Source organism: Cibotium barometz, chromosome 36, assembly GCF_041138505.1.
Source record: "Cibotium barometz isolate CiBa-2024 chromosome 36, ASM4113850v1, whole genome shotgun sequence".
NCBI lineage: Eukaryota > Viridiplantae > Streptophyta > Polypodiopsida > Cyatheales > Cibotiaceae > Cibotium > Cibotium barometz.
The window spans coordinates 4,693,127-4,717,746 of NC_141081.1; the positions used below are offsets into that span (position 1 = coordinate 4,693,127).

Sequence of the window (24,620 nt, forward strand, 5' to 3'; positions counted from 1 at the left end):
TTGCTTACTTTCGATGGATGTATGCTAGATAGGTTTGTTTGTCGGTTGCTCCCTCTAGCTTCTTCTTCTCTGGTCTTTTTTGAGATAGAACCACCACAAAGGATAATCTTTATTTGCCTCTATCTAGGCAAAGAGATCTCTTCACCCCCTTAGCAAAGGAGTATTCCAGTGTGACAACATAGTGAGGATGCGATGGACGAGCTAGCGCACCCACATGGAGGAGTTGCATTACGACTCGAAGGCAAGACCCAAGACACATGATTCAGCAAAGGCTATGGTAAGCTCTTAACTTGGAAGAAGTAGCTTGTAAGCATTGGTGCACCTATGGGAAATGACAATGCCAAAGGAATTTGGAAAACTTGTACCTAACCCCACTCTTGAAGGCCCATGGTGGAGGATAAGTGACTCAAAGAGGAAACTTTATCAATCAAAGAAAAGTGTAATATGACAAAACGTGCACCCTCACAATGAACAAAAAAGGACTTCTTCCAAAGAATCGATTAAAGAAAAGTGTAATATGACAAAACGTGCACCCTCACAAATGAGCACATGTTTATGGCTTCAAACATGCACCCTCAAATACCATTGGCTTCATCTCACGAGTCTATGCTTATCTCTCAAGCTTGATGTTGAGCTTGAGTGATAGGCATTATCTTTAATTTAGATGTTCATGTATAAATCAAACTATTAGTAATAGTGTTAGGGTCCAGATGGTATATTATTGCATAATAACTCTAAAACTTAGAGTTATAATCATGCAAAATGTACTACTACTATAGATCTCACACGATTTTATAGGTCCATATGATATATTATTGCATAATAACTCTATAACTTATAGATCTCACACGATTTTATAGGTCCATATGATATATTATTGCATAATAACTCTATAACTTATAGTTATAATCATGCAAATGTACTAATGTAGATCTCACATGATTTTATAGTAATATCAGTAAAACCTCATGTTTATATGGATTTAGTTAAATTAAGCCAACTCTCCCATTAGAGAAGGAATTTGGCATGTTTGTCCCTTGTAGCAAGGCTAGCCAATTCTTGAAGTCTACATTTTTACAAAAGGCATAACACAATGTGATAAGTGCTTATTTATTCTCATAAAAGCGAGGTAGGAATAATGAAGGGAGAGCTTAATTTGCACCTAAAATTTCTCTACGTTGTTGTTTCTCTTGACCTTTGAGATGAAGATAGTTATGGGTAGGTAGAAATAAACCTTCTATCAAGTAGGGGTGGTCTATGTGCCCTCCTCCTTTGTTTAAGATAATAGATAACATGCACCTTGTGCCTTGCTAATTTGGTGGAAAGACTAGAGGCATGTTCTATGATTCAAGTAATCCTTAGCAAACCAAGAGACTTACTCACTTGGCCACCTAGAGCTCTCTCTCTCGCTCTCTCTCACACATGGCTCAAAACTAAGCCTACATATTAAGGTAATTGATCAACGTACACTACAACCTGCACAAGAAGGAACTCAAGCTAAGCAGGTGTGCACACACATAGAATCCAGGGGGAAGGCAAAAAAGTAATTGCACATATAGTGCACAATATTGCACATAGTGCACAATATTGTACTCTCTCGTAAGAGAAAGGCTAAGAGGACTCGAGGGGATGTAGAGAGAGGAAAAGGACGACGATTCAGGTAAAAAGGCACCACGTAGCTGCCATCATCCTACATATAGTTTAGGCCCTTGTCTAGTATGGTTTACAGATTACAACCTAAAATGAGGTCTAAAAGCTAAACTTCGTATCCTTTGTAAAGAAGCAAATGTTTGAGTAAAAGACTAATGTAGAAATCCTTGTACTAGTGCTAAAGAAAATCATTTTTATTAAACTCCATAAATTGAAGATCCTCTTCAATGTTGGGAGAACACCTAATAATAATGATGAGTAGCCGTCAATTAATAAAAGCCGAAATCAACGTTAAAGGTATACGTATAAATAGAAACACTGGGTCTGGCACAATGGTGTTAAGCTGGATAGAGGGACCACTAAAGACTTGTATAGGGAATTAAGAAGAACTTAGGAGAATGTGAATTACTGCAATAGGATTCAGAGGACAAGTTGGGGTCCTAATAGAAAGATTTCTATCTTAACGAATGGCTTTATAGGGCATTCATTTTAATTAATATTTAGCCGCAGGCTTTCACAGTTTCTAATCTCATATATTCTTATTAGACACCCATATAACCTTCTCTAGTTGGAGAAAAAGATGGAAGACAATTTGGGAATTGGATATTCCTACTAAGTTTCAAGTCTTTCTTTGGAGAGTATGTATGGGAGCTCTTCCTCTAGGAATCAAATTGGTGCAGAGAAACTTTACTAATGGGTGCTACCCCAGATGCAAAACTGCTCTTGAGGATGGGAAACATGCTTTTTGGGATTGCCTAGCTATCAGAAGGCTAGCTATATCAGAAGCACTTGGTCCAGAATTGGCAGATGCAAAACTGCTCTTGAGGATGGGAAACATGCTTTTTGGGATTGCCCAGCTATCAGAAGCACTTGGTCCAGAATTGGCAGATGGGTATATGGTTGTACTAGGATGCATGGACAATGGGAGGACTTGGTGCTTGGAAAATGGGCATCCAGTGAGGAGTATGCTGATTCTATTTTTAACATAATTAGATTTTGCTATCTTTGGGAAATCTAGAATACCACGAACTGTATTGTATTTCAAAAAGTAGTTGATATAGGGATGGATGTGATAGGACTGATGGACAAATGTGTTCATATGTGTTGGTCTATACATTTGGTTAATAAACTGAATAAAGATGAGATGGTGCAGATGATTCAGACGCTGCTCTGCAGGTAGCCATATCTTGACTCTCTTTATGTAAGGGGAATCATTCAAGCATACTAGGTTGAGCCTAATTAATTGATATTTTTGTATTCAGGTATTAATAGAGCTGAAGCCAAGGGTAAGACTAATAAAATTTGGTCCAAGGACTAAAAGATGGTACAAAAAAGTCAAGTAGGTGGACCATACCTTTGTGGCCTTTATTGAGAACTTAGTTGGTACCAGACCAGTTGTCAAAGTGTGGTCCAAGAAGGGGGATGTCTTGGAGCAGCAGTCACCTAAAGGATGCACATATGAGGTTTTGATTGAAGCTTGTATCCAGCTTGGATATCAAATATCATGGGAAAAATCTTCTTTTGTATTTGAAGATGAGAGATGGACTTTGATTTGTAACTCGTTGAATAGGGCCTGAAGTATGTTAAATTAGGGATAAAGACGTAAATGCAACCTTTTGGTATATAAATATATAAATATATATTGGTCCAAAAAAAAGCTTTTGCATAAAACGAGCCATTGATTGGCTGACATTCAAAGGTTGTAATAAAAAAGTTTAAAATTAACCTAGCCATTCATCAAGCAAGATTTTGACAAAAAGGGAAGAAGTGCTAGCCCACTTGGTAACTTGTAAGCATGTTCTAACTACAATGGCATCAAATAAAAAAAATATAAATATAATATATATTTATGTATATATATTATATAATTAAAAAATATATTATGTATATATGTGAGACGTGCGAGGTGTTGGAACAACAAAACCTTTGCCCGTTTCACCCAAGGCAGGAGTAGGGACAATGTTGGCTCCACAGAACCTCTCGCCAACAACACCTTCACAGCACCGCACTGACCTTAACGCCGTCCTCTCTCTACATCAGGCTCGTCAATCTGCCTGCGTATCGAACTTTGTCTCTTGCAAAGGGTTGTCCAGGCTTCACACTCGCGGCGGGCAATGGAGGCACACCAGTGGGAGGAACCTTTTGCCAGCCATCCGGGCCTCTTTGCCCGCCTACGAGGGTGCTCGCATCAAGGTCATTGGTGTGGGCGGCGGGGGTAACAATGCTGTTAACCGAATGATTGGAAGCGGTCTTCAGGTTTGCCTTTGCATTCTGTTTGTTGGGTTAAGCACCAACGTAAGGTTTCTATCAGGGTTTATATATCAGTATCTCTGTATTTCAAGTCCATTTTGGTTGTTCTATTTTCTTAGTCCCTTACACTCTCAAGGCTCTCTAAATGTGCTTATCGAACTATCAATAGTGGGACTGGCTATGGACAATAAACCCACCATTTTTGTGAGAGAGCCAATCAATGCTAATAAGTGAAGAGTTGGCTCCATGCCTGGAATTTGGGCTAGATGCCGTCTTAGAGTATGGGCCAAAATATCCTTTTTGGGTCATTGACTTGCCACTGAGAGCTTCAAAGCTTCGTCGATCTGCTTCAGCATTTGGTGCATCTTTTGAACTAATTGATTCTCACTTCAAGTGTCCTTGGAGGGCCGAGGGCCGGACAATTTGCAAGGGACATGAATGATGAGGTTGGTATGCAGACAACTGTACCTAACCTTAGGTTCTCTTCATCAATGCTTGCATTGTGTCATTGATGGCATACTTCAGGATTGATGGATGATTTTTTTTTGGGTGTCTCATGTGAGCAAGTACACCAAAGCATTATCACCGTAGACATGACCATACTTATTGATTGGGTCACTAGTTCAATGGGAAAAGCAGTGCTATATTGATGCTTTGTACCTAGATCATAGAGTGTCACTTTCCATAACTTTCCATAACTTTCCAAAGAAAAAGTGTTCTAGGTGTCCACCCGACGCATAGAGTCATGGATTTAATCATAGTTGCATGCAGCGGAAACGGAAATGGAAATGGATGATGTCTCCCAATGAAAACGGCTTGAAACTGTTGGATTAGGCATAGGCGGAAGCATAGACCAAGGAAGAAAGAAAGAAAGTTATATTAAATGTCTTCAAAAGACCCAGTGGGTCTATGAGACCAAAAGTGATACAGTAGTGTCCATGTAATCTCATCATGGTACAAAAGAAAAGAAAGACTAGAGCTATGAGCTGAGAATGTCAAATCCGAGCCATATCCATCATCAAAATAAAACCTATGGAGCTAACCCCCCGTAGGGGGAGGGGGCCGTCAAGGATATCGAGCATGGGGTTAGCCTTTAGAAGGCTTTGGAGATCCATCGAGCCTGGGAAGGTGGCTCTGTGCCTCTCCAAGATCTCCTCAAGCTGGGGATGATGTCTGTGTTACTGGCAGGGTCCACGGAGTCTGGGGCATCGGGCTCGCTGTAGTGTTGCGGCCCGGTCTAGAGTCACGCTAGAGTGGGGTCTGGCGGGGGGTCGGGCACTCAAGAATGTGTGGCTCGATGAGGGTGTGGGTATGTCATCCATAGCTGGTGGGGCATCCTCTTGTGGTTGGAAGAAGAGAGAGAGAGAGAGAGAGAGAGAGAGAGAGAGAGAGAGAGATTGTAGACAAGATCACCTGATTGACTAGTAATGTTGGAATATATCATCTCGAGATGGTCTAGTGCATCATTTTCATGCTTGTACAAGCCATTTATGAGGCCCCGCATGTGCATATTTATTTAGGCATTTTTAATGCTTTTATAGCATTTTCATGCTATTGTGATGCTGTCGGCCTGCCAGAGCTGGCCGACCAGGGAGTATATAAGGGCTGTCTCCCTTTCCCCCCATTTCATCTCATTCTTGAGGTCATTGTTAGCACATTCATCCCCAATTTTTGCCCATATTTGGTGTCCCTTTTGGTCCCTTTTCATGGCCCTTGATTGTGGGCTAGCCACCCCTTTTTTGTATATTTTTTTGGGATTTTTCCCATGCCGGATGCATTTTTCCTAGTCGGCCAGCTTCACTTTACCCCGTCGGCCAGTTCACCTTGTCCAGTCGGCCAGCCCCTCTTACCTATAAATAGGTGGGATGGCCTCTCACTTTTTCATCTAGTCTAGTCTTTCTTTTGCTCCCTCACTTATGAGACACTTTTTGTCTCTTGCTTGGGACTATATCATTTTAGTATATTCAGCATAGTTGCTCCATCTCTCTCTCTCTCTCTCTCTCTCTCTCTCTCTCTCTCTCTCTCGCACTCTCTGCTTAGCACACTCTAGTGCTTATTTGCTTCTGCTCTGCGCACTCATTCATGGTATCATCGCTCCCGGTTCAGCGATTCTCTCTGCTGCCCTAGATTGTGCCCTATCTACAGCCCCTTCACCTCTGCGTTTTTCTCATATGTGCAGCCCTCTGGATGCTGAATTTTCTGGACAGTTGCTGCTGATTGCTTTCCCTTCACTTTGGCTTCATCGCTTATAGCCTGAAGGTACTTTTTTTATCAGCGTTTTTCTCTACTTGGAGTCGGGAACCAGTCGGCCTGTATTTTCAGGTTTGCAGTCCCTCTTTGGCTGTGTTTTCCTCTCCAGTGGACATTCCCTTTTGCAGAGGGGGTCTTGTGGTGGTTCTAGCTTTGGTGGCAACCTTGGTACCTGTGGTAGATACTCCTTCCGAGATTGTGCATATTTCTAAGATTGAGCCCAAGCTCTTGTGATGGCTGCCCCGACTACACTTCATATGTACTCTGAGTTTGCAAAATTGGATGGTTCCAACTGCACTTTGTGGAAGGTGAAGGTGAAATCAGCCTTGCGTGGCGTGGATCTCTGGGATTGGCTTGTTACACTTGCCAATGCCACCCCTCCCACCCTTGCTTCCGGTGGTGTGACCCAAGCACAGATTGATATTTGGCAAGCGAATGATCATCGTGTTTTCTCCTTTCTGATGTTGAATTGTTAGGATTCTATTCTCTCATGTGCGTACAACAGATGCTGCACATGAAGTTTGGAAGGCATTTGCAGATTTCTACGAGATTAAGTCTTTGCGTCGGATTTTGGCGTTGGAAAAGCAGCTTATGAACTTGTTAGTTTCTGCCTTTCCATCTATATTTGCTTTCATCTCGAAGATGAAAGATCTCTGGGACGAGCTTGCTGTTTGTGGCAAGGATATCTCAATAGAGGATATGGCTATTCGGCTTCTCTCCAAGCTTCTAGAGAGGTTTGATGCTTATTTTCAGTCTCTCGTTTCTTCTTCTCGTCTTGTTCCAGTTGGGAGGAAGTTCTCCCCTCCATTATGTAGATTGAGTCTCGCTTTGAGGAGCGGATTGGCACCTCTGGTGGTTCTGATGGAGCTTTGGCTGCACGAGATAAAGGGAAGAATCAACAGAAGAAAGGAAAAGGGGGTTCTGAGAAGAACTCCAAGGATAACGACAAGGATAAAGACAAAGACAAAAGTAGATCTTCTAAAACAAGGACATTGAGTGTCATTATTGTGGCAAGAAGGGTCATAAATCGCCCCGATGTCACAAGAAGAAGCGAGATGAAGAAGCAAAGAACTCTTCCTCTACAATGGTGTCTCAGACCAAGAAGGATGATGGTATTCTTCTATTAGTAGGTACTCTCGTGTACTTGCTCTTGTGACTTCTTTGTCGTGGATTGTGGATAGCGGTGCTACTGCTCACATGACACCCCATTGAGATTGGTTCGAGGACTTCACTGCCAGGACAAGCGCGATCACTTGGGTGATTCTTCTTCCGTGCCAGTGCATGGACATGGCACAATCCCCATCTTCCACTCCTCCGAGGACAAGAGGTACTTCTTCGACGTTTTGCACATTCTAGATTTGGCATTTAACCTTTTGTTAGTGTGTGCCCTTATAGCTTAGGGTGTGGAGGTGATCTTCTCTCGTTTTATGAGATTACCATTCGTCAAGGAGTCCAAGATAGTGGTCTGTACAAGTTGACCACTTTGCTTTCTTCTGGTTCTTCTTTTGCTCTTTGGCATGCTCGGCGAGCTTTGAAGGATGGGTTGGTTGAGGGTTTACCGACCATCAAGGCTCCATCTTCTGTTTGTTTCTCTTGTTTATAAGGGAAGCAACACCGAGTTGCCTTTCGAAAGGAGGCGACACACAGATCTTCGACATCACTTGCTCTTGTTCATGCAGACTTATGTGGTCCTATGAGTACCGCGTTTTTGAGTAAGGCGTTGTACATGCTCGTGATGGTGGATGACTTCTCCAGATATACTTGGGTCTTCTTTTTGAAGTCCAAGGATGAGGCTTTTTAGCACTTCTGTGATTGGAGGGTTGAGGTGGAAAAAGGGACCAGTTCCTCGGTCAAGGCTCTCAGGACTAACAGAGGGGGTGAGTTTACATTCCAGGAGTTTCAGCAATATTGTAGGGCTCATGGCATTCGGAGACAGCTTACTACAGCATATACTCCATCACAGAATGGAGTTGCAGAGAGGAAGAATAGGACCATTATGGAGATGGCCCGTGCTATGCTTGAGCATTCTTCATTACCTTAGCGTTTTTGGGCTGCGGCGGCTTCTATTGGTGTCTACATTCAGAACAGGTCTCCTACTGTTGCTCTTCCAGATAAAACTCCATATGAGGCTTTCCATGGTGAGAAGCCCTCTGTTGTTCATTTCCGGGTATTTGGTTGTTCGACGTATGTACATGTGCCTAAGGAACATCGCTCCAAGTTGGACCTAAAGTCTCAACGTATGACTTTTCTCGGATACAACATTGTGTCCAAGGCATATCGTCTATATGATCAGCAGGCCGGCAAAGTTGTGAGCCGTGATGTGGTGTACGACGAGACTCCTACATCTTCAGAGGGGGGTGGTGAGCTTCTTCTTCCTCCGCCCCCTCCTCCTCTTCCTCCCTTTGCTTCTGTTACACCTCCAGCTGTGTGACTTTGCTCCTCCTCCAGCGAGTTCAAGCATATTTGTACTTGGATGGTATTTTCAGACAGTTCGTGATTTTGGGTTACGTGAGCTTCCTTTTGCTCCTCCGCTTGGTTCTCTCAGGCGATCTTCCAGAGTTTCAGGGAAACAAATTCACGAGAGCAACATGTTTGTTAACTATGCTCTTATGTACTCTTTCATTCATGGTCCTTCTGATCCCACTTTTGTGGACGAGGCTCTTTCACATGAGCCTTGGCATCGTGCTATGCAGGCAGAGCTGGATGCTATTGAACGGAATGGCACTTGGATTTTGGTTCCTAGGCCACTGCAGTGTAAGGTAATTGGTGTGCGCTGGATCTTCAAATCGAAGTTCCGAGTTGATGGCAGCTTGGATAAGCACAAGGCGAGGTTGGTTGCCAAGGGTTAAGCTGAGCGCCCTAGAGTCGACTTCGATGAGACCTTCACTCCGACGGCCCGGATGACTACCATTCGCACCGTTCTTGCTCTTGCTCTTGCAGGATATCATAGATGGCCCGTATTCCAGATGGACATCAAGTCGGCTTTCCTGAATGGAGAGCTTACACAGGAGGTTTATGTTGATCAGCTGCCGGGATTTGTTGTTCTAGGCAAACAAGGATCAGGTGTACCGGCTGAAGAAAGCTTTATATGGTCTGAAGTAGACTCCGCAGGCTTGGTACCAGCGGATTGATGAGTTCTTTTAGAAGCTCGGCCTATGCCGTTCTCATGCAGATTCGAACCTTTATATCCTCCTTGAGAGGGGGTTGATTGTTATCATTGTGGTTTATGTTGATGACCCCATCTTTATAGGTTCTTATTCTGTGAGGATCCGTTTAGTCATGGACACTTTGGAGACAGAGTTTGAGATGACGGGTCTTGGCCTTCTGGATTATTTTATTGGCTTTGAGATTTGGCAGACCCCGAAGGGCATTTTCTTCTCTTAGCAGACGTGCACACGGGAGATTCTTGACAGATTTTAGATGATTGGATGCAAACTAGTATCTTCTCCTATGGATACTAGTGAGAAGCTTTCTCTTCTTGATGCTTCTCCAGGGATTGAGCAGGGACAGGATCGGGTTCTTGTCGGTTGTTTGGTTTGGTTGACCTACTCCCGATTGGACGTGTGTTTCGCAGTCAGCTTATTGAGTTCCTTCTCATCCAAACCCCGTCAGCAGCATTGGCGGTGTGCTCTCAGAGTTCTTCGGTACTTGCGTGGCACTCTGGACTTTGGCATCTTCTATGGCCAAGGATGCACTCTTCTTGGATGGTCTGATTCAAATTGGGTTGGAGATCCAGATACTCGGCGTTCGACCACTGGTTGTGTTTTTTCACTTGGGTCTGTAGCCATTTCATGTATCAGTAAAAAGCAGCCTACTGTGGCGCTTTCCTCTATAGAGGCGGAGTATCGTGCGGTTTGTTATGTTGCATGTGAGGTGATTTGGTTGCGGAGATTATTGGAGGAGCTTGGCTGTCCTCGTACCGGATCTACTCTTCTTTGGTGTGACAATCAGAGTTGCATTGCCATCGCCATCACCAAGAACCCTGTGTTTCATGCTCTTACACGAAACACATTGAGATACAGTATCACTATGTTCGTGAACGGGTTCTTGTTGGAGATTTGCGTTTGGAGTATTGTCCTTTAGTGGAGAATGCAGCAGATCTGTTCACCAAGCCGGTTTCTCAGGCTTCCTTGGCTCCTCATAGCTGCCCTAAACGACTTCATGAAACAAAGTCGGTCATTGTAGAAAAGCCAACCATCACGTTGTGAGGTAGTTGGGTGATGGCCTCTATAACACCACCAGCAGACACACAAGATGAAAATTTAAAGGGATTAGAATTCAGGGACACTAAAATCCCAGCTCCTAGGGCACCAGTCAATGTTGGAAATTATTTCATCCCCAGATGGACTTTCCCATGCACATTCATGCTTGTATCTGGCTCCATATGAAGCTCTGCATATGCATCTAGGCACTACATAATTTTTGCCTATTTTTAGGCATCATTTCAGCATTTTTTTGCATTGTTGGCCAATCCTTTGATTTTCTACTGGCTGACCAGCTCCTCTCCCACCTATATAAAGGTGGCTAGGCTTAACCTCATTCTTAGATCTTGTTTCAGCTTCTGCAGTGATAGGGAGCACCTAGGGACCTTCCTTGTGCTGTTCCACGTCATGTACAGACCTTTTTCTGTTGATATTCAAGAGTGATCTTTTTTTCTCTTTTTATGCTTGCTGTCCATAGAGTGTTCCAGTTTTTGCAGCATTTCTTTGTGGGTATCATTACATAGTACCCATTCTTACATGGTATCAGAGCAAGAAACATCTACATGGACCTGCATTTTTTTCCCATGCTGCTGTTGACTGTTTACAGCATATAGAAGCTGTTCACTTGCTGCGTTTTTCATCAATAACCTGCATTTTTTCCTGTGGCTGCGTTTTCACTCGGGACTGCCCCAAGTGCTGTGTTTTTCTTCCTACAGAGCTGTGCTTTACAACTTTGTAGGAAGAGAGTCATTCTATTCTCTTCTCTTTCTGGTTCCCTTCCACCCACCCACCCTCTCTTCTAGTCCTAAAGGAGGTTTGGGCTCTTGGAGGTGATGGCTTCTGGAGATCACCATTCTCCCCTCTCACGGATTCTCTTCTCTTCCCCTACTCACAGTACACAGGTGTCCTCTTCACAGATACCATTCCCTCTACCCAAATTCCTGTGCCCTTACCCACTACTTCTTCTTCTTTCTTGTATCCATTGCCATTTACCCACCCGACCACTTCTCTTGGTTCTCCTCTTCCACAGTATCTACCTTTTTCTCTACCATCCTATGCTCCTCCCCAAGTCAGTGATTCTATGAAGCTGACATCCACCAATTATCATACCTGGTCCTATTATACCAAACTTCTTCTGGAGAGTGCTGGTGTATGGACTTCTGTCTCTACATCTTCTTTGGTGGATCCAACGTTCCAAGGACAGTTGGATGCTCGTGCTCGTCTCATCATCACCATAGTTGTTTCTCGTACAGGTACGAATGGGTTCATACCGTATGGCTCGTACCGTACGGTACGAGCCCCTCCTCCAAAAAAAAAAAAAAATTCCTTGAAAAAAAATTTCCAAATGCTTAAAAAAATTATAGAAACCCTGCTTAACGAAGATCCCAAATGCTCGCAATACTTCGCAAAGGTATACTGCTGGCAATGAAGGAGTGGTTTATTTGGGTGATAACCTTGCATGCAAGATTCTTGGCAGAGGTGATGTGAGGCTTGTGTTTTCAGATGGCTCACAGCTTATGCTCCATGATGTCAGGCATGTGCCTGAGATCAAGAAGAATCTGCTTTCTACTGGACAGCTTGATGATGCTGATTATGTTACCACATTTGGTAGTGGAAAGTGGAAAATTAGTAAGGGCTCACTGGTTGTTGCCAGAGGCTCTAAGGTGGACACTCTTTACTTCATGCATGTAGGTGTTTGTCACCGTGCTATTGTAAATGCAACCGAGTTGTCGGAAATTTCTATGTGGCATAGCTGGTTGGGACACATGAGTGTCAAGGGAATGGAGCAATTGTCTCGTTTGGGTTACTTGCCTTCTCTAAAGTTTTCAAGTTTTCAGTTTTGTGAGCATTGTATATATGGTAGGCAACTACAGTGCCCCCACAAGAAAGCTCTTGGACAGAAAGATGCTCAGTTAGAGCTTGTGCATACAGATGTATGTGAGATGCATCAGCTTTCTTTGGGAGGGGCAAAATATTTTGTGTCTTTTATAGATGATGCCACACGTAAGGTGTGGGTCTATCCTCTTCGTTTGAAGAGTGATACATTCTCAGTGTTTGAGAAGTTTGTTGCTCTTGTTGAGAATCAAACTGGCAAAACACTGAAGGCTTTGGGTTCCGACAATGGTGGAGAGTATATGTCCAAACAGTTTCAGGACTTTTGTGATGCTAAAGGCATCAAGAGGGAGCTCTCTACTCCTTATGATCCTCCACAAAACGGGACAGCAGAGAGGATGAACAGGACCATACAGGAGAAGGTCTGTTCTATGTTGTCACATGCTGCATTATCTCATGGATTTTGGGCTGAAGCTGTTATGACAGCCGTTCACCTTATAAACAGGTCACCTAACACGAGGCTTGGTGGGAAAGTGCCAGAAGAAGTATGGACAGGGAAGCCTCCGTCATACAAGCACTTGAGAGTGTTTGGTTGCGTTGTGTACGTGCACATACGCAGGGAAATGCGCACCAAACTTGATCCTAAGTCTCACAAATGCATATTCCTAATGGTGACAGAGGTGAAATGGGGTATAGACTTTGGGATCCCGTGAATAGAAAGATTATACGCAGCAATGATGTCATTTTTGATGAAACATGCATGTATAAGGAGCTTGCAAGGCAACAGGAGCCTGGCAGAGTCATCTTTGATGATGATGGACATCATGGACAACAACCAAGGGCTGTAAATCAGCCATTACAGCAGCAAAACCAGCCCTTAAATGGTGCTGAAAATGGTCCAAATGGACAGCCAGAGATGGCAGAAGATATCCCTATGGATATACCACAGTTAGAGGAGATACTGGGCATGATTTTTCAGCCTTATGGCATGGAACAGGAGCCACCAATAGGTGATATGCAGGCTGGACAGCAACCTGCAAATGATGGTCATTGGGTACGGAGGTCCACTAGACCCTCCAGAGCCCCTGACAGGTTTGTTCCAGGGGTTGACTACTTGATGCTCACCGACTGTGGGGAGCCCTCATGTTATAAGGAGGCTTTACAGAGGGCAGACAAGGCTCTTTGGGAGCGTGCCATGAAGTCAGAGATGGATTCTCTGCACAAAAATGAAACATGGAAGTTGGTGCATTTGCCTGCAGGCAAGAAGGTTTTGCCATGCAAGTGGGTATACAGGCTCAAAGTTGCACCTGATGCAAAGCCAAGGTACAAAGCCAGGTTAGTGGCTAAGGGCTTCAAGCAGGAATATGGTGTGGACTTTGATGAGATCTTCTCTCCAGTGGTCAAAATGACCACACTTAGAGCTGTGTTAGCTTTGGTTGCACATGATGATCTGGACTTGATTCAGATGGATGTGAAGACTGCTTTTCTTCACGGTGATCTCCATGAGGAGATATATATGCAACAGCCAGAGGGTTATGCAGTGAGTGGAAAGGAGAAGCTTGTATGCAAGCTGAAAAAGAGTCTTTATGGGCTCAAACAGGCACCAAGAGAATGGTATCATAAATTTGATACATTCATGAAATCCGAGAAATTCAGCAGAAGTGACATAGATCACTACTTGTACACCAAGAAAGCTTTGGATGGCAGTCTATTGATCCTCATCTTGTATGTCGATGATATGTTGATTGCCGGGAAATCTCGTAAGGAGATGGATACCTTGAAGCAGAGGCTGCATCAAACCTTTGATATGAAGAATTTGGGTGATGCAAATCACATCTTGGGTATGCGGATACTTCGGGACAGAAATCAGCATGTGCTGTATTTGTCTCAAAAGGAATACATTGGCAAAGTTTTGGAGAGGTTCAATATGGATGGGGTTGCCTCCATATGTGAAACTCAATGCTATGGACAGCCCACAGTCAGATAGTGGCAGGGCTGATATGGCCAAGATTCCGTATGCTTCAGCTTGTGGCAGTCTCATGTATGCCATGGTTGCTACTAGGCCGGACATTGCATTTGCAGTGGGAGTGGTTTCTAGATATATGGCCAACCCTGGCAAGAAGCATTGGGAAGCAGTGAAAGGTGTCATGAGATACCTGAAGGGCACACAGGATATGTGCATATGTTTTGGCAAACAGGATGCATTAGTGCATGGTTACACGGATTCGGATTATGCCGGTCATCCAGATAACCGGAAGTCTACTACCGGTTATGTGTTTACATTCACAGGAGGTGCTGTGTCATGGATATCCAGGATGCAGAAGTGCACTGCCTTATCTACTACAGAGGCCGAGTATGTTGCAGCCACAGAGGCTTGCAAGGAGGCATTATGGCTATCTCGGTTAGTGGTTGATTTGGGCTATACAGGGGATATTCCATTGTTGCATTGTGGCAGTCAGAGTGCCATCCAGTTGGCAAAGAACCCTGTCTTTCATGCAAAGACGAAGCATGTGGATGTGAAGTATCACTTCATCAGAGAGGTGATAGAGAACAAGCAAATTCAGCTTGTTAAGATTCATACGGATGACAACCCGGTTGATCTGTTGACAAAGAGTTTGCCTCCGGAGCGGTTTGCTCATTGCAGACACTTGACGGGCATTGGATGAGGCCAGTTTCAGCCTTGATATGGCCTTGTATATTATCATGTACATGCTGATTTTTTCTTTTCCTTTACTTAAGGGCACTTTGCCTTTAAGTGGGAGGTTGTTGGGGTAAAGGCATAATGCCTACCCTCATAGTGTGTACAAGCCCATAAGTTATAGTACATAGTACACTTAGTACTTTTAATGTACTAAGTGCACTGTGTACTAGTGCAATATACATGTGTGATAGGAGAGTCACACACTCGCATCATGAGTTGACTTATCCCCACAACTCTCTCTCCCTTGTTTCTCTGTGTATGTCTCCCACACATGAACTCTAACTCCCATTCATGCAATAATGACACCAGCGGCTTTCTCAAGTCATTTTTCGGAGAAAATGAACTTCAGTAAGTATAATGGTAAACTCGACTCCGCAACTCTTTATTCTCGGTTGCATCAATTTGAAGCTTATTTTGCTGCAGTTAGATAAAATGATACTGATAGAGTGATCTTGGCTAGTTGGTACTTGGAAGGTGAGGCCATTCTTTGGTGGACCTAGTGGGCTCATGCCCACACCAGATTAGATATGGTAGGGACGAGTTTGTCCTTGACTTTAAGCGGCGGTTTTTACCGCCCTATTACCTTGCACAACTCGAAGACGAATTTAGGGGGTGCGTCAAAATGTGCAACCAGTCCTCCACTTTGCCAATAAGATTTCAAACTTATGTTTGCAATTGGGCATATTTGACAAGGACAAGAAAGGGCAGTTCCTTTATGGTCTTGACACGCAAATCCAGTGGGAGTTGCGTATGTTTAGGCCAACCACCTTCGAAGACGCACTCTCGCTTGCGTAGAGTGCTGAAATGAAGCACAATTGGCGGAAAGCCCAAGACTTTCCAGCTTGCCACTCCCAAGACAACCGCCTTTGGGAGAAAATGCTAGAAGATGGGGTCTTTCCCAAGACAGAGCACGGGAGCGTCTGGCTCCGAGAACTCGACTAATGCGCCCAAGCTTTACTTGAGACCAGAAAGCTCAGGCAAGCAAGACCGGTGGGAAATTGAGTGTTGAGGAGACAGCTCAATACAAGGAGAAGGGTAGGTGTGTCTTTTGCCACACAAAAGGACACACTTCTAAGGATTGTCCCAAGAAGACTACCACTCCATAGACAACCAGCCCAGCCTCCACGGCTTCCGTGTGGTAAGCCTAGCTTCCATACAGATCCCAGTGGTTGTCCCTAGTTCTTGAGATCCTAGTGCTTCGGTTGGTGCAATCATTAGCTGAGAGCTCGAAGATAAGCAGAAGGGCACCCAAGACCAGGAGTATGAGCGCAACGGAGTGCTCAAGACCTTTGGCTACATAGGTGGCCAGAGAGTCATCGTCTTGTTTGACAGCGGTAGCACGGAGGATGTGGTCACGGAATGGGCTACCCGACGAGCCCGTTTCGCCTTAACTTCGGTTGACAAGAAAGGTGAGGGTTTTAGCACAGGAATGACGACGAGCATCAAGTTTGAAGCTCAAGGTCCTAAATTAGTGATTCAGGGCATAGAGTTTATGTAAGATTTTATGGTTGCTCCTCTTGTAGGAGCATACATAATTCTGGAAATTCAGTGGTTTCACAATTTCCAGCCATCAATTGGGATAGGCACACTTTTTGGATTATCCGGAAGGCATCCAAAGCCCCAGTGACTACTAAGTGTGAGCTAGGAATCTCGAACTTACCCCTCATAAGCCACCTGCAGGCTAAACGAGAAATCAGGAAAGGTGCACAATGTGCTATGATATACATCTAGATTGCCCAAACAATGGCTAGTGCTTCAGAGACGTACCAGGCTCTGACAAGTTCCAGGAGATTTTTCTTAAGGACAATCTCTCTCCCCAGCTCCCCGCGTCTAGACGAGAGGACCATAAGATACACCTCCTTCCAGGCTCGGATCCCCGGAGCAAGTTTTCATACTGCTTGCAATAATTCTTGGACTGCCAACTCCAAGAATTATTGCAATCAGGCTTTATACGTCCCAGTGTGTCGCCATTTGCAGCACCGATTCTGTTCGTGAGGAAGAAAGATGGGTCTTCTCGATTGTGTGTCGATTATCGTGCACTCAATAAGCTGACTATCAAGAGTAAGTTCTCGATGCCTCGAATAGATTATATTTTTGAGAGGCTCAATGGGGCTAAGGTGTTTTCGAAACTTGACTTGAAGAGTGGGTACCACCAGGTGAGAATTGTTGAGAGGGACATCCCCAAGATAGCCTTCCGTACAGAACAGAGTCACTATAAATTTGTGGTCATGCCTTTTGGCTTGATGAACGCCCAGCCACATTCAAGCGCATGATGATGCATGTTTTCAGGGACTTGATTGGACAGTGTGGGTTTGTATTTTTTGATGACATACTAGTATTTTCAGCTCCGGTTGAGCAGCATGACATTGATGTGGAGAAAGTCTTGAAGTTGCTGGAAAGCAACAAGCTCTATGTCAATGAGAAGAAGTTTGTTTGAGGTTCACCACCTTGGATACATAATCAGTGCTGAGGACATCTGACTTGATCAGGCCAAGTTGAATGAGATTGTCAATTGGGAAGTACCACAGATCGCATATGACATTAGATCCTTTGTAGATATATGTTAGGCATACTCCACCCACATAGATAGGTTTTCTGACCTCTTGGCGGATCTCACCGATCTGCTAAAGGGTGTCAAGACTCGAAGGTGGTGGATCCGAATCACTCCACAAGCGTTGGAGGCATTCAAGAACCTCAAGGTGGCTTTGTCAGAGACGCCTTGTCTAGTGCTTGCCTAGTGGGACGAGCCATTTCAAGTAATCACCAATGTGAGTTAACATCGCAATTGGCTGTGTGTTACGACAGAATGGCCATCCAGTAGCTTACATGTCTCGTAAGTTGCATGCGGAAAAGAATTACTTGGTCTACGATCGAGAACTCCTAGTAGTTATTTTGGCCTTAAAACATTGAAAGCATTTCCTTTATGGCCGTGAATTTGAGGTTTGCACTAACCATCAGATATTGCGTTGGATTCAAACAATGCCAAGTGCACAGTGGAGTGACTGTCAACATTGCACGAGCCAAATTTTCGAGCAATTTGGTGGTATGATCGAGTACCTTCCAGGAAAGGCTAACCTAGTGGTCGATGCTTTGAGCAGGAAGGGAATAGTGACATTGATTTAAACCACTAGACTCTACCTTGTTGGTACAAGACTGGACGACATGAAGCATACGTATGCGGATTCTGAGGATTTCGGTACACAGTGGGAGCAAGCATAGGATGCCACATGAACATGCCACTTTTTGATACAAGATGGTTGGCTTTTCTACAAAGGCCGACTTTGGGCCGCTCTTCTCCATGACGGCCATGACGCCATCATTGGTGGTCACCGAGGCATGAATTCGACTTTGGAGAAGTTAGAAACACAATATTATTGGCCAAGAATGAGGCGAGATGTGTTCACTCATGTGCAACAGTGTGACATTTGTCAGAAAGTAAAAGCTACTCGTGGGAAGAAGATAGGGTTGCTACAGCCGTCACCAATTCTCGAAGGATCTTTCCAAGATATATCGATGGACTTTGTCACAAATCTGGCTCCCAGCTCGGGTAAGCGCAATACGCAATGCTTAACTATTGTTGATAGATTTAGCAAATTTGTTATGCTTATTCCATGCAGGGTCAATGTGACCGCCGAAGATGTTGCCTATTTGTTCATTCGGCATTGGTACTTGATTGGCGGGATCTCTAAGACCATCGTGTCAGACCGAGATGCCAAGTTCACCAGTCATTTTTGGAGAGCATTGTTTGATAATTTTGGTACTAAATTGAATTTTTCTAGTGCATTTCATCCATAGACTGATGGCCAGAGAGAAATCTACATTCAGTTGGCCTTTGATGTGCTGAAGTGTTATGTCCACGATCAACAAGGTAAGTGGGAATAATATTTGTCTTTAGTTCAAGCTGTTTTGAATGATTTTTTTTCTTTAGCTATTGGTAGGACTCCATATGAAGTAGTGTTTGAAAGACCATTCCATCGCCAGGCCTCTCAGTGGACGCAGCTTGGTGATAGAGTGACTGGGGAGTTTTTTGAGATCACCGGACCCCGCCATGCTCGAGCAGGAGTACCCCAGCTCAGGAGGTAGGACGGATCGTTAGCCACTAAGCGCGGGGAGATTAGAGCCATTGCCACTGAGTTCTATAGAGACCTGCTTTCAGCGGAGCTAGGCACGGAGGCACGGGATGCTTGCAGACAGATTGTGTGGGCCCATGTGCAGAGGAGGGTCACAGATCGTATGCGCACAGTTTTGGGTGAGCCCCTTTCAGAGGATGAGCTTGTTGAGGCTTTGAGGGTCCTTCCGCGTCATAGTTGCCCTGGGGAGGACGGATTGACGCCTGCCTTCTTTATGCGTTATTGGGACCTTTTGGGGCAAGGCCTCCGCAGGGGCTTTCAGTATGTTTTGGACACTGGGGTGATGCCACAGAGCTTTTCAGAGGGCTTGATCTTTCTTATCCCCAAGGGGAAGGGAGTGTCAGATGATATTCGGCATTGGAGGCCTATTATGATCCTCAATACTGTCTACAAGGTCCTAGCAAAGGCCTTGAGTTTGAGGATCTAGCCCTTCCTTGGGGAGTTGATTCATGCTACCCAGACAGGATTCGTCAAGGAGCGCAGTATCCTTGACAACATTTTCACCTTTTGGGACGCGATGGCCCGAGCTAGATTTCTCGGTGAGGACTTGGTCGTGATGCTTCTCGATTTTGAGAAGGCATACGATAGAGTCGATTGGGGCTTCCTAGAGGGCACTATGCTTCACTTGGGTTTTGAGCCAGACTAGATTCGAGGAGTGGCGGCTCTATACTCCACAGCTCGTAGCCAGGTGTTGATGGCAGGAGGACGGGGGCCTGCATCCGACAGCAGAGGAGGTTGGTTTGAGAGGACTCCAGCTTCCAGTCCGGGGTGAGTTTGCTGATGACACGGGATTGTTTCTGCATGGCCAGGAGGCCAATTTGCAGAGGGCAGAGCAGTCGCTATAGGTTTTTGGTGTGGCTTTGGGAGCATTGATCAATTGGCGCAAGACAGTGGCTTTTTGGATCAGTAGCGCTCCCGCTCCGTCATGGAGCCCAGACCCGGGTTTTAGATGGATTCCTCCTGGCACATCAGCGCGGTATCTGGGATGCCAGATTGGACTTGATTTGTCACCTGAGCAGCAGATCGCCCCGCTTCTTCTGAGCATTCGGAAGAAGCTTTTATATTGGAGTACAGCTCGGCTATCCTTGGCTGGGAGGGTGGTGGTGACAAATCAGGTCCTTTTAGCGACTATGTGGTACATCACGTCTTGCTGGATCTTCTCGAGCTCTTGCATTAGCTAGGTACAGAGGCTGATCAAGAACTTTCTTTGGTCTGGGTGGGACGGTCAGCCGGCCCGGGCTAAGGTTGCTTGGGCAGTTATCACTCTTCCGCTGGCCGAGGGGGGCTTGGGCATTATAGATCCAGCTGATCAGAGTAGAGCCTTGTTGGGGAAGCTTATTGTTCGGGGGCTGCTTCCAGGCGCTGAGCCTTGGGAGAAGCTTCTTTTTCAGCGGCTGCAGGCTAGAGCTCCCCCAACAGGGGGCACTTGGGCACCAGAGATACGGTGGATCTTCATAGAGATGAGGAGGACAAGCCTCAATAGAGGATGGGAGGACAGATTTGCCTTGAGCATCCTGCGAGCTTGGGAGCTGCTGAGACCGGGGCTTTCTCAGAGACCTCCCACTTGTGATGAGGAGCGGGTCAGACAGCCGCTTATCTGGAGCCTCGCGATACGCACAGAGCATGGTCATATGCTGGGTTCTTGGCCTCGTCTAGCCTGGGGACCATTGGCGGCAGGCCCAGCACGCAGTTTTGGAGATTGGCAGGCCTTTTGTAGCCTCCCGGAGGAGATCCAGACGGAGAGGTTGAGTCACTTCAGAGGGGGGCTGATTATGAGGGATGACATTCAGGAGGCACTCACTGAGGAGTGGTTCACGCCTTTCAAGCCAGCGGCCCCACGGTGGATGGGAGCCTTTACACAGTTGGAGATCCTGATTGCTGTTAGAGCTTGCATTGAGGATGGTAGATGCCTCTACTATGAGATACAGGATGAGGGCAGACTTCAAAGAGTGGAGGCGGAGTCGCCTTTGGTTGCAGAGTGCAGCTTTCAGAGGATACGGGTAGTGGCCGCCGCTTCTCGGAAGTGGCATATTGATCCAGACCCTGCAGATGTGCCAGGCCATCAGATTCATTCGGGGCCAGCCTCGCCTTGTTCCTTCACCGGATTTCTCGTCCGCCGGTTGGACACAGGGATCTACGATGGGAGCTCCTCAGTAGCCTCACCATATGGTTCACCTGGAGAGCCCGTTGTTTCAGGGCCTTTGAGGGGAGACTGGAGCCACCAACAGAGACTGTTCGGAGTATTTGGCAGGAGTTGATTCACACCTTGCGAGGACAGTATGACTGCATCTGGGGCGACTCGGATCGAGCGATCTTGCGGCGCCAGGCCTTCCACACCACTTGGCGCAGCGGCCCCTTCTATACTCTACACATGGGTACCCCCCCGATGGCACTACAGGCCACCCCTGGAGAGCTCGTTGTTTCAGGGCCTTTGAGGGGAGACTAGAGCCACCAGTAGAGACTGTTCGGAGTATCTGGCAGGAGTTGATCCACACCCTGCGAGGGCAGTATGACCGCATCCGGGGCGACTCGGATCGAGCGATCTTGCGGTGCCAGGCCTTCCACACCACTTGGCTCAGCGGCCCCTTCTATACTCTACACGCGGGTACCCCCCGATGGCACTACAGGCCACCTGTTTGGATTTTCCCCCCTCCTATTGTATGATATAGCCTCTCAGTTATTTGTACTTGTATATGCACTTTTTTGCACCTAGGGAGAGTCTCCCTAGCTGCCTTGATTGCATCTCTGCTCTGCCTTCTTATGAGCAAGAGAGGAGTGGGCGTTATTTTTATAACTAATGAAAGGATCTTTTCTCGGAAAAAAAAAAAGATTAGAGGCACTTGCTCAAATAATTTGCATCATACGATGACTCATAGAGGGATGCTGGCCAAGCATGATGACGTGGTATGCTGACTAAGGATGATGATGTGGCATGCTGACTAATCATATTGATCGGACCTGCTGACTGGACACATCATTTCGAATATCAACGTGAAGCTCTTGAGGAATGGACACGTCACACTAGTTACATGATGTGAATGGGAGTAACTAGTAGTACTCCAATATCTTTTTTGCATGCCCCATTCTTTTGACTGGCTCATAGGGGGTCTTGTTTGTGAGTGAGGAGACAATGCTGTGAAGAGCAACTTGCTTTAAGTTGAGATTCCACAGCACATTCTTAGTGTGTCTTTGAGAGAAGGAAGAGCACAGGTGGGTAGTGGTGGGAAGCCACTTTTGTGTGAGCTGTAGAGTTAGAATACATGGAAGGGTTGCAGCTTGAAAGCTTGATACAGAAGCCCAAAGGTCCATACAACCATATGGATATGCATACAATCTGCTGCATATAATAATATAGTGCTCATCAGTTCAAGCATATGGAGTTTTGGATGGATGGCCTCGCATGCACATCAATGTGATGGGGTGGAGAGTTTACATGGGTGGAGCGTATACTTTCGCCCTTTTTTCTCTACAGTTTACAGTTGGCAGTCTATATAGTTATGCCCTTTCTTCTGCAGACAGTCTTTGTCATTGATTATTTGAGTACATGCTTACCTCTTAGCTAATACCTGACAGGCAGCAGAATATACAGAAGTTTAGGGCATGACAGTTGTTTAAAGTGCAGGTGGTCACCAGTTTGGCAGACCCAGCAGCAAATATCATTTTTGGAGCGGTGGTGGATGATAGATTTACCGGGGAGATTCATGTGACAATTGTTGCTACAGGCTTCTCTCAAACATTCCAGAAGAGTATAATAGACCCAAAAGCAGCAAAGCAGGACGTGGAAGAGGCCAAGTCTACGGATAGCGATTGGAAACGACCACCTCCTGCCTCTGCAAGACCGTCGCAAGGTCTGGGAAGAAAAGGTTTTCTGTAGAGCGTTTTAGAGTGTTTGAGCTGCTGCATTTTGGGTTTACACAAATGCTGATTTTTTTCAGCTCTTGTCATCACTACCTGGCTGTCGAGGATGTCTGGACCATGGTTGAAGAGGACATTTTTGTGATCTATTCTACGGTTATACTCCGTGATTTATAAGAATTTTCTCTGTTTAGGCGAAATTTACATCAAATATCATTTTCCAAATCTGGTGCTTTAAACAAAGACTCTTTGTCTTTGAGGGCTGTATGAAGAGCTTAGAGAGGGAATGCAAGCAGTCGAATTAATGGGTGCAAACATGCCAATTAACGGCTGTTGCTAGGCTTAAGGAAGCCAACCATTTTGTTTTGTCATAATCAAGTGTGGCTGTTGAACTGTACTCCACAAAGCATGGCTGTTGAACTGTACTCCACAAAGCAACAAAGAACATCACAAAGCAATGAAGAATAGTTGGCATGCTGGTAAGGGGCTCCTCATGGGTGCGTAGTTGCTCCAAACCATCACATGGGAAGATACACATCTGGCATGAGCATAAACATCTAGCATGTGAGGGTAGACATCTAGCATCTAAATCCTTTTTCTTGTTATTTAATCATCACCAGCTACTTGCCCGGATGAATGCTAATGCTTATGGCTTCGTAAATTGTGCTTTGAAACAGAACAATATTTTTCTATGTTATCACGATTTGATACTTCATGATCTGAAAGGGATTGATTTTTCTAAAGCTAATGTTGTGTGCATTTGCAAGATGGATCAGTATAATTGTGTTTGTATGCAGAAGGTAATCAATTGAAATTTAATAAAGAATAGAGAGCTGAGTAGTGTGTGTGTAACAATTATCGATTATTGAGCTTGCCTTCGTCAAGGCAATGGGTTTACAAAGATGCTTGATAATCTTGCATTTTGAGGGGCTGTGTGTCAATTTCTCTATGCATATGACATGTCTCCTTGTGTTCTCTCTGAGTGAATTTGGTCCTATAGGTCTTTGGGTTGTGAGCTTTGGTCTTGGGGCCTACTTGTCTGTTGTGGGCGTCTCAAGTTGTGCCCATGTCTTGGTTTTAAATTAATTGGTGTTGGAGTTGACGTCGATGCTGTACTTGGGATCCTCCACCAATCCAGACTTTCCTCTTCCTGAGTCATCGACTGTTCCTCAGCATATGGCATTACCGGCACGATAGCTCTTTCATGGTTATCATCCTCTTCATGAGATATTATTCGCACAGGTGTAGTCTTAGGTAATGGAGGTTGTTTATCTAGCACAGGTACTGGTCGATCACCTTCCATCCCTACGTTGGTTGTATTCCCTATCGCTTGGGCTCTCAAATAACGCATCCTATTGTAGCAGTCTTCCGTCGTATGGTTGCCCACCATCTTTTATCAAACTCGCACCACCATAGAGCAGGTCAGAGCATCTGGTTTGTTCATCACTGGATTATTAGGTAAACACTGGGACATAGGGTGATCACCCCCACAATGTCCACAGTTATACCTTCTTATGTTTTTTAGAAGATTGCTAGTTTTGTTTTGTTTTACGAGCCGGGGTTTACATGGCACAAAATGTGTCTTGTAAACTTGTAAGGACACGCTTTTGTCACGAGTCTCACCCCTCAGCTCACACCAAGATTGCTAGTCAATAGATACTATCTAGAAATATGCATCATTAGGGTAGTCAAAAGAGGAGAGTGAACAACCATTATGCTAAAAACTAATGATAGAAAACTTAACATGCA

At 45.1% G+C, this 24,620-nt stretch overlaps 1 protein-coding gene across 1 annotated transcript; it reads left to right on the forward strand.

Moving 5' to 3' along the window:
• The first annotated feature begins 3,574 nt into the window (after positions 1-3,574).
• Positions 3,575-23,268, forward strand: LOC147617426 (uncharacterized). The gene is made up of 3 exons (XM_086775679.1): positions 3,575-3,906; positions 22,639-22,864; positions 22,952-23,268. Exons 1-3 carry the CDS (start codon positions 3,610-3,612, stop codon positions 23,014-23,016), a joined length of 588 nt encoding a protein of 195 aa, XP_086631805.1. The 5' UTR covers positions 3,575-3,609; the 3' UTR covers positions 23,017-23,268.
• The last annotated feature ends 1,352 nt before the right edge of the window (positions 23,269-24,620 follow it).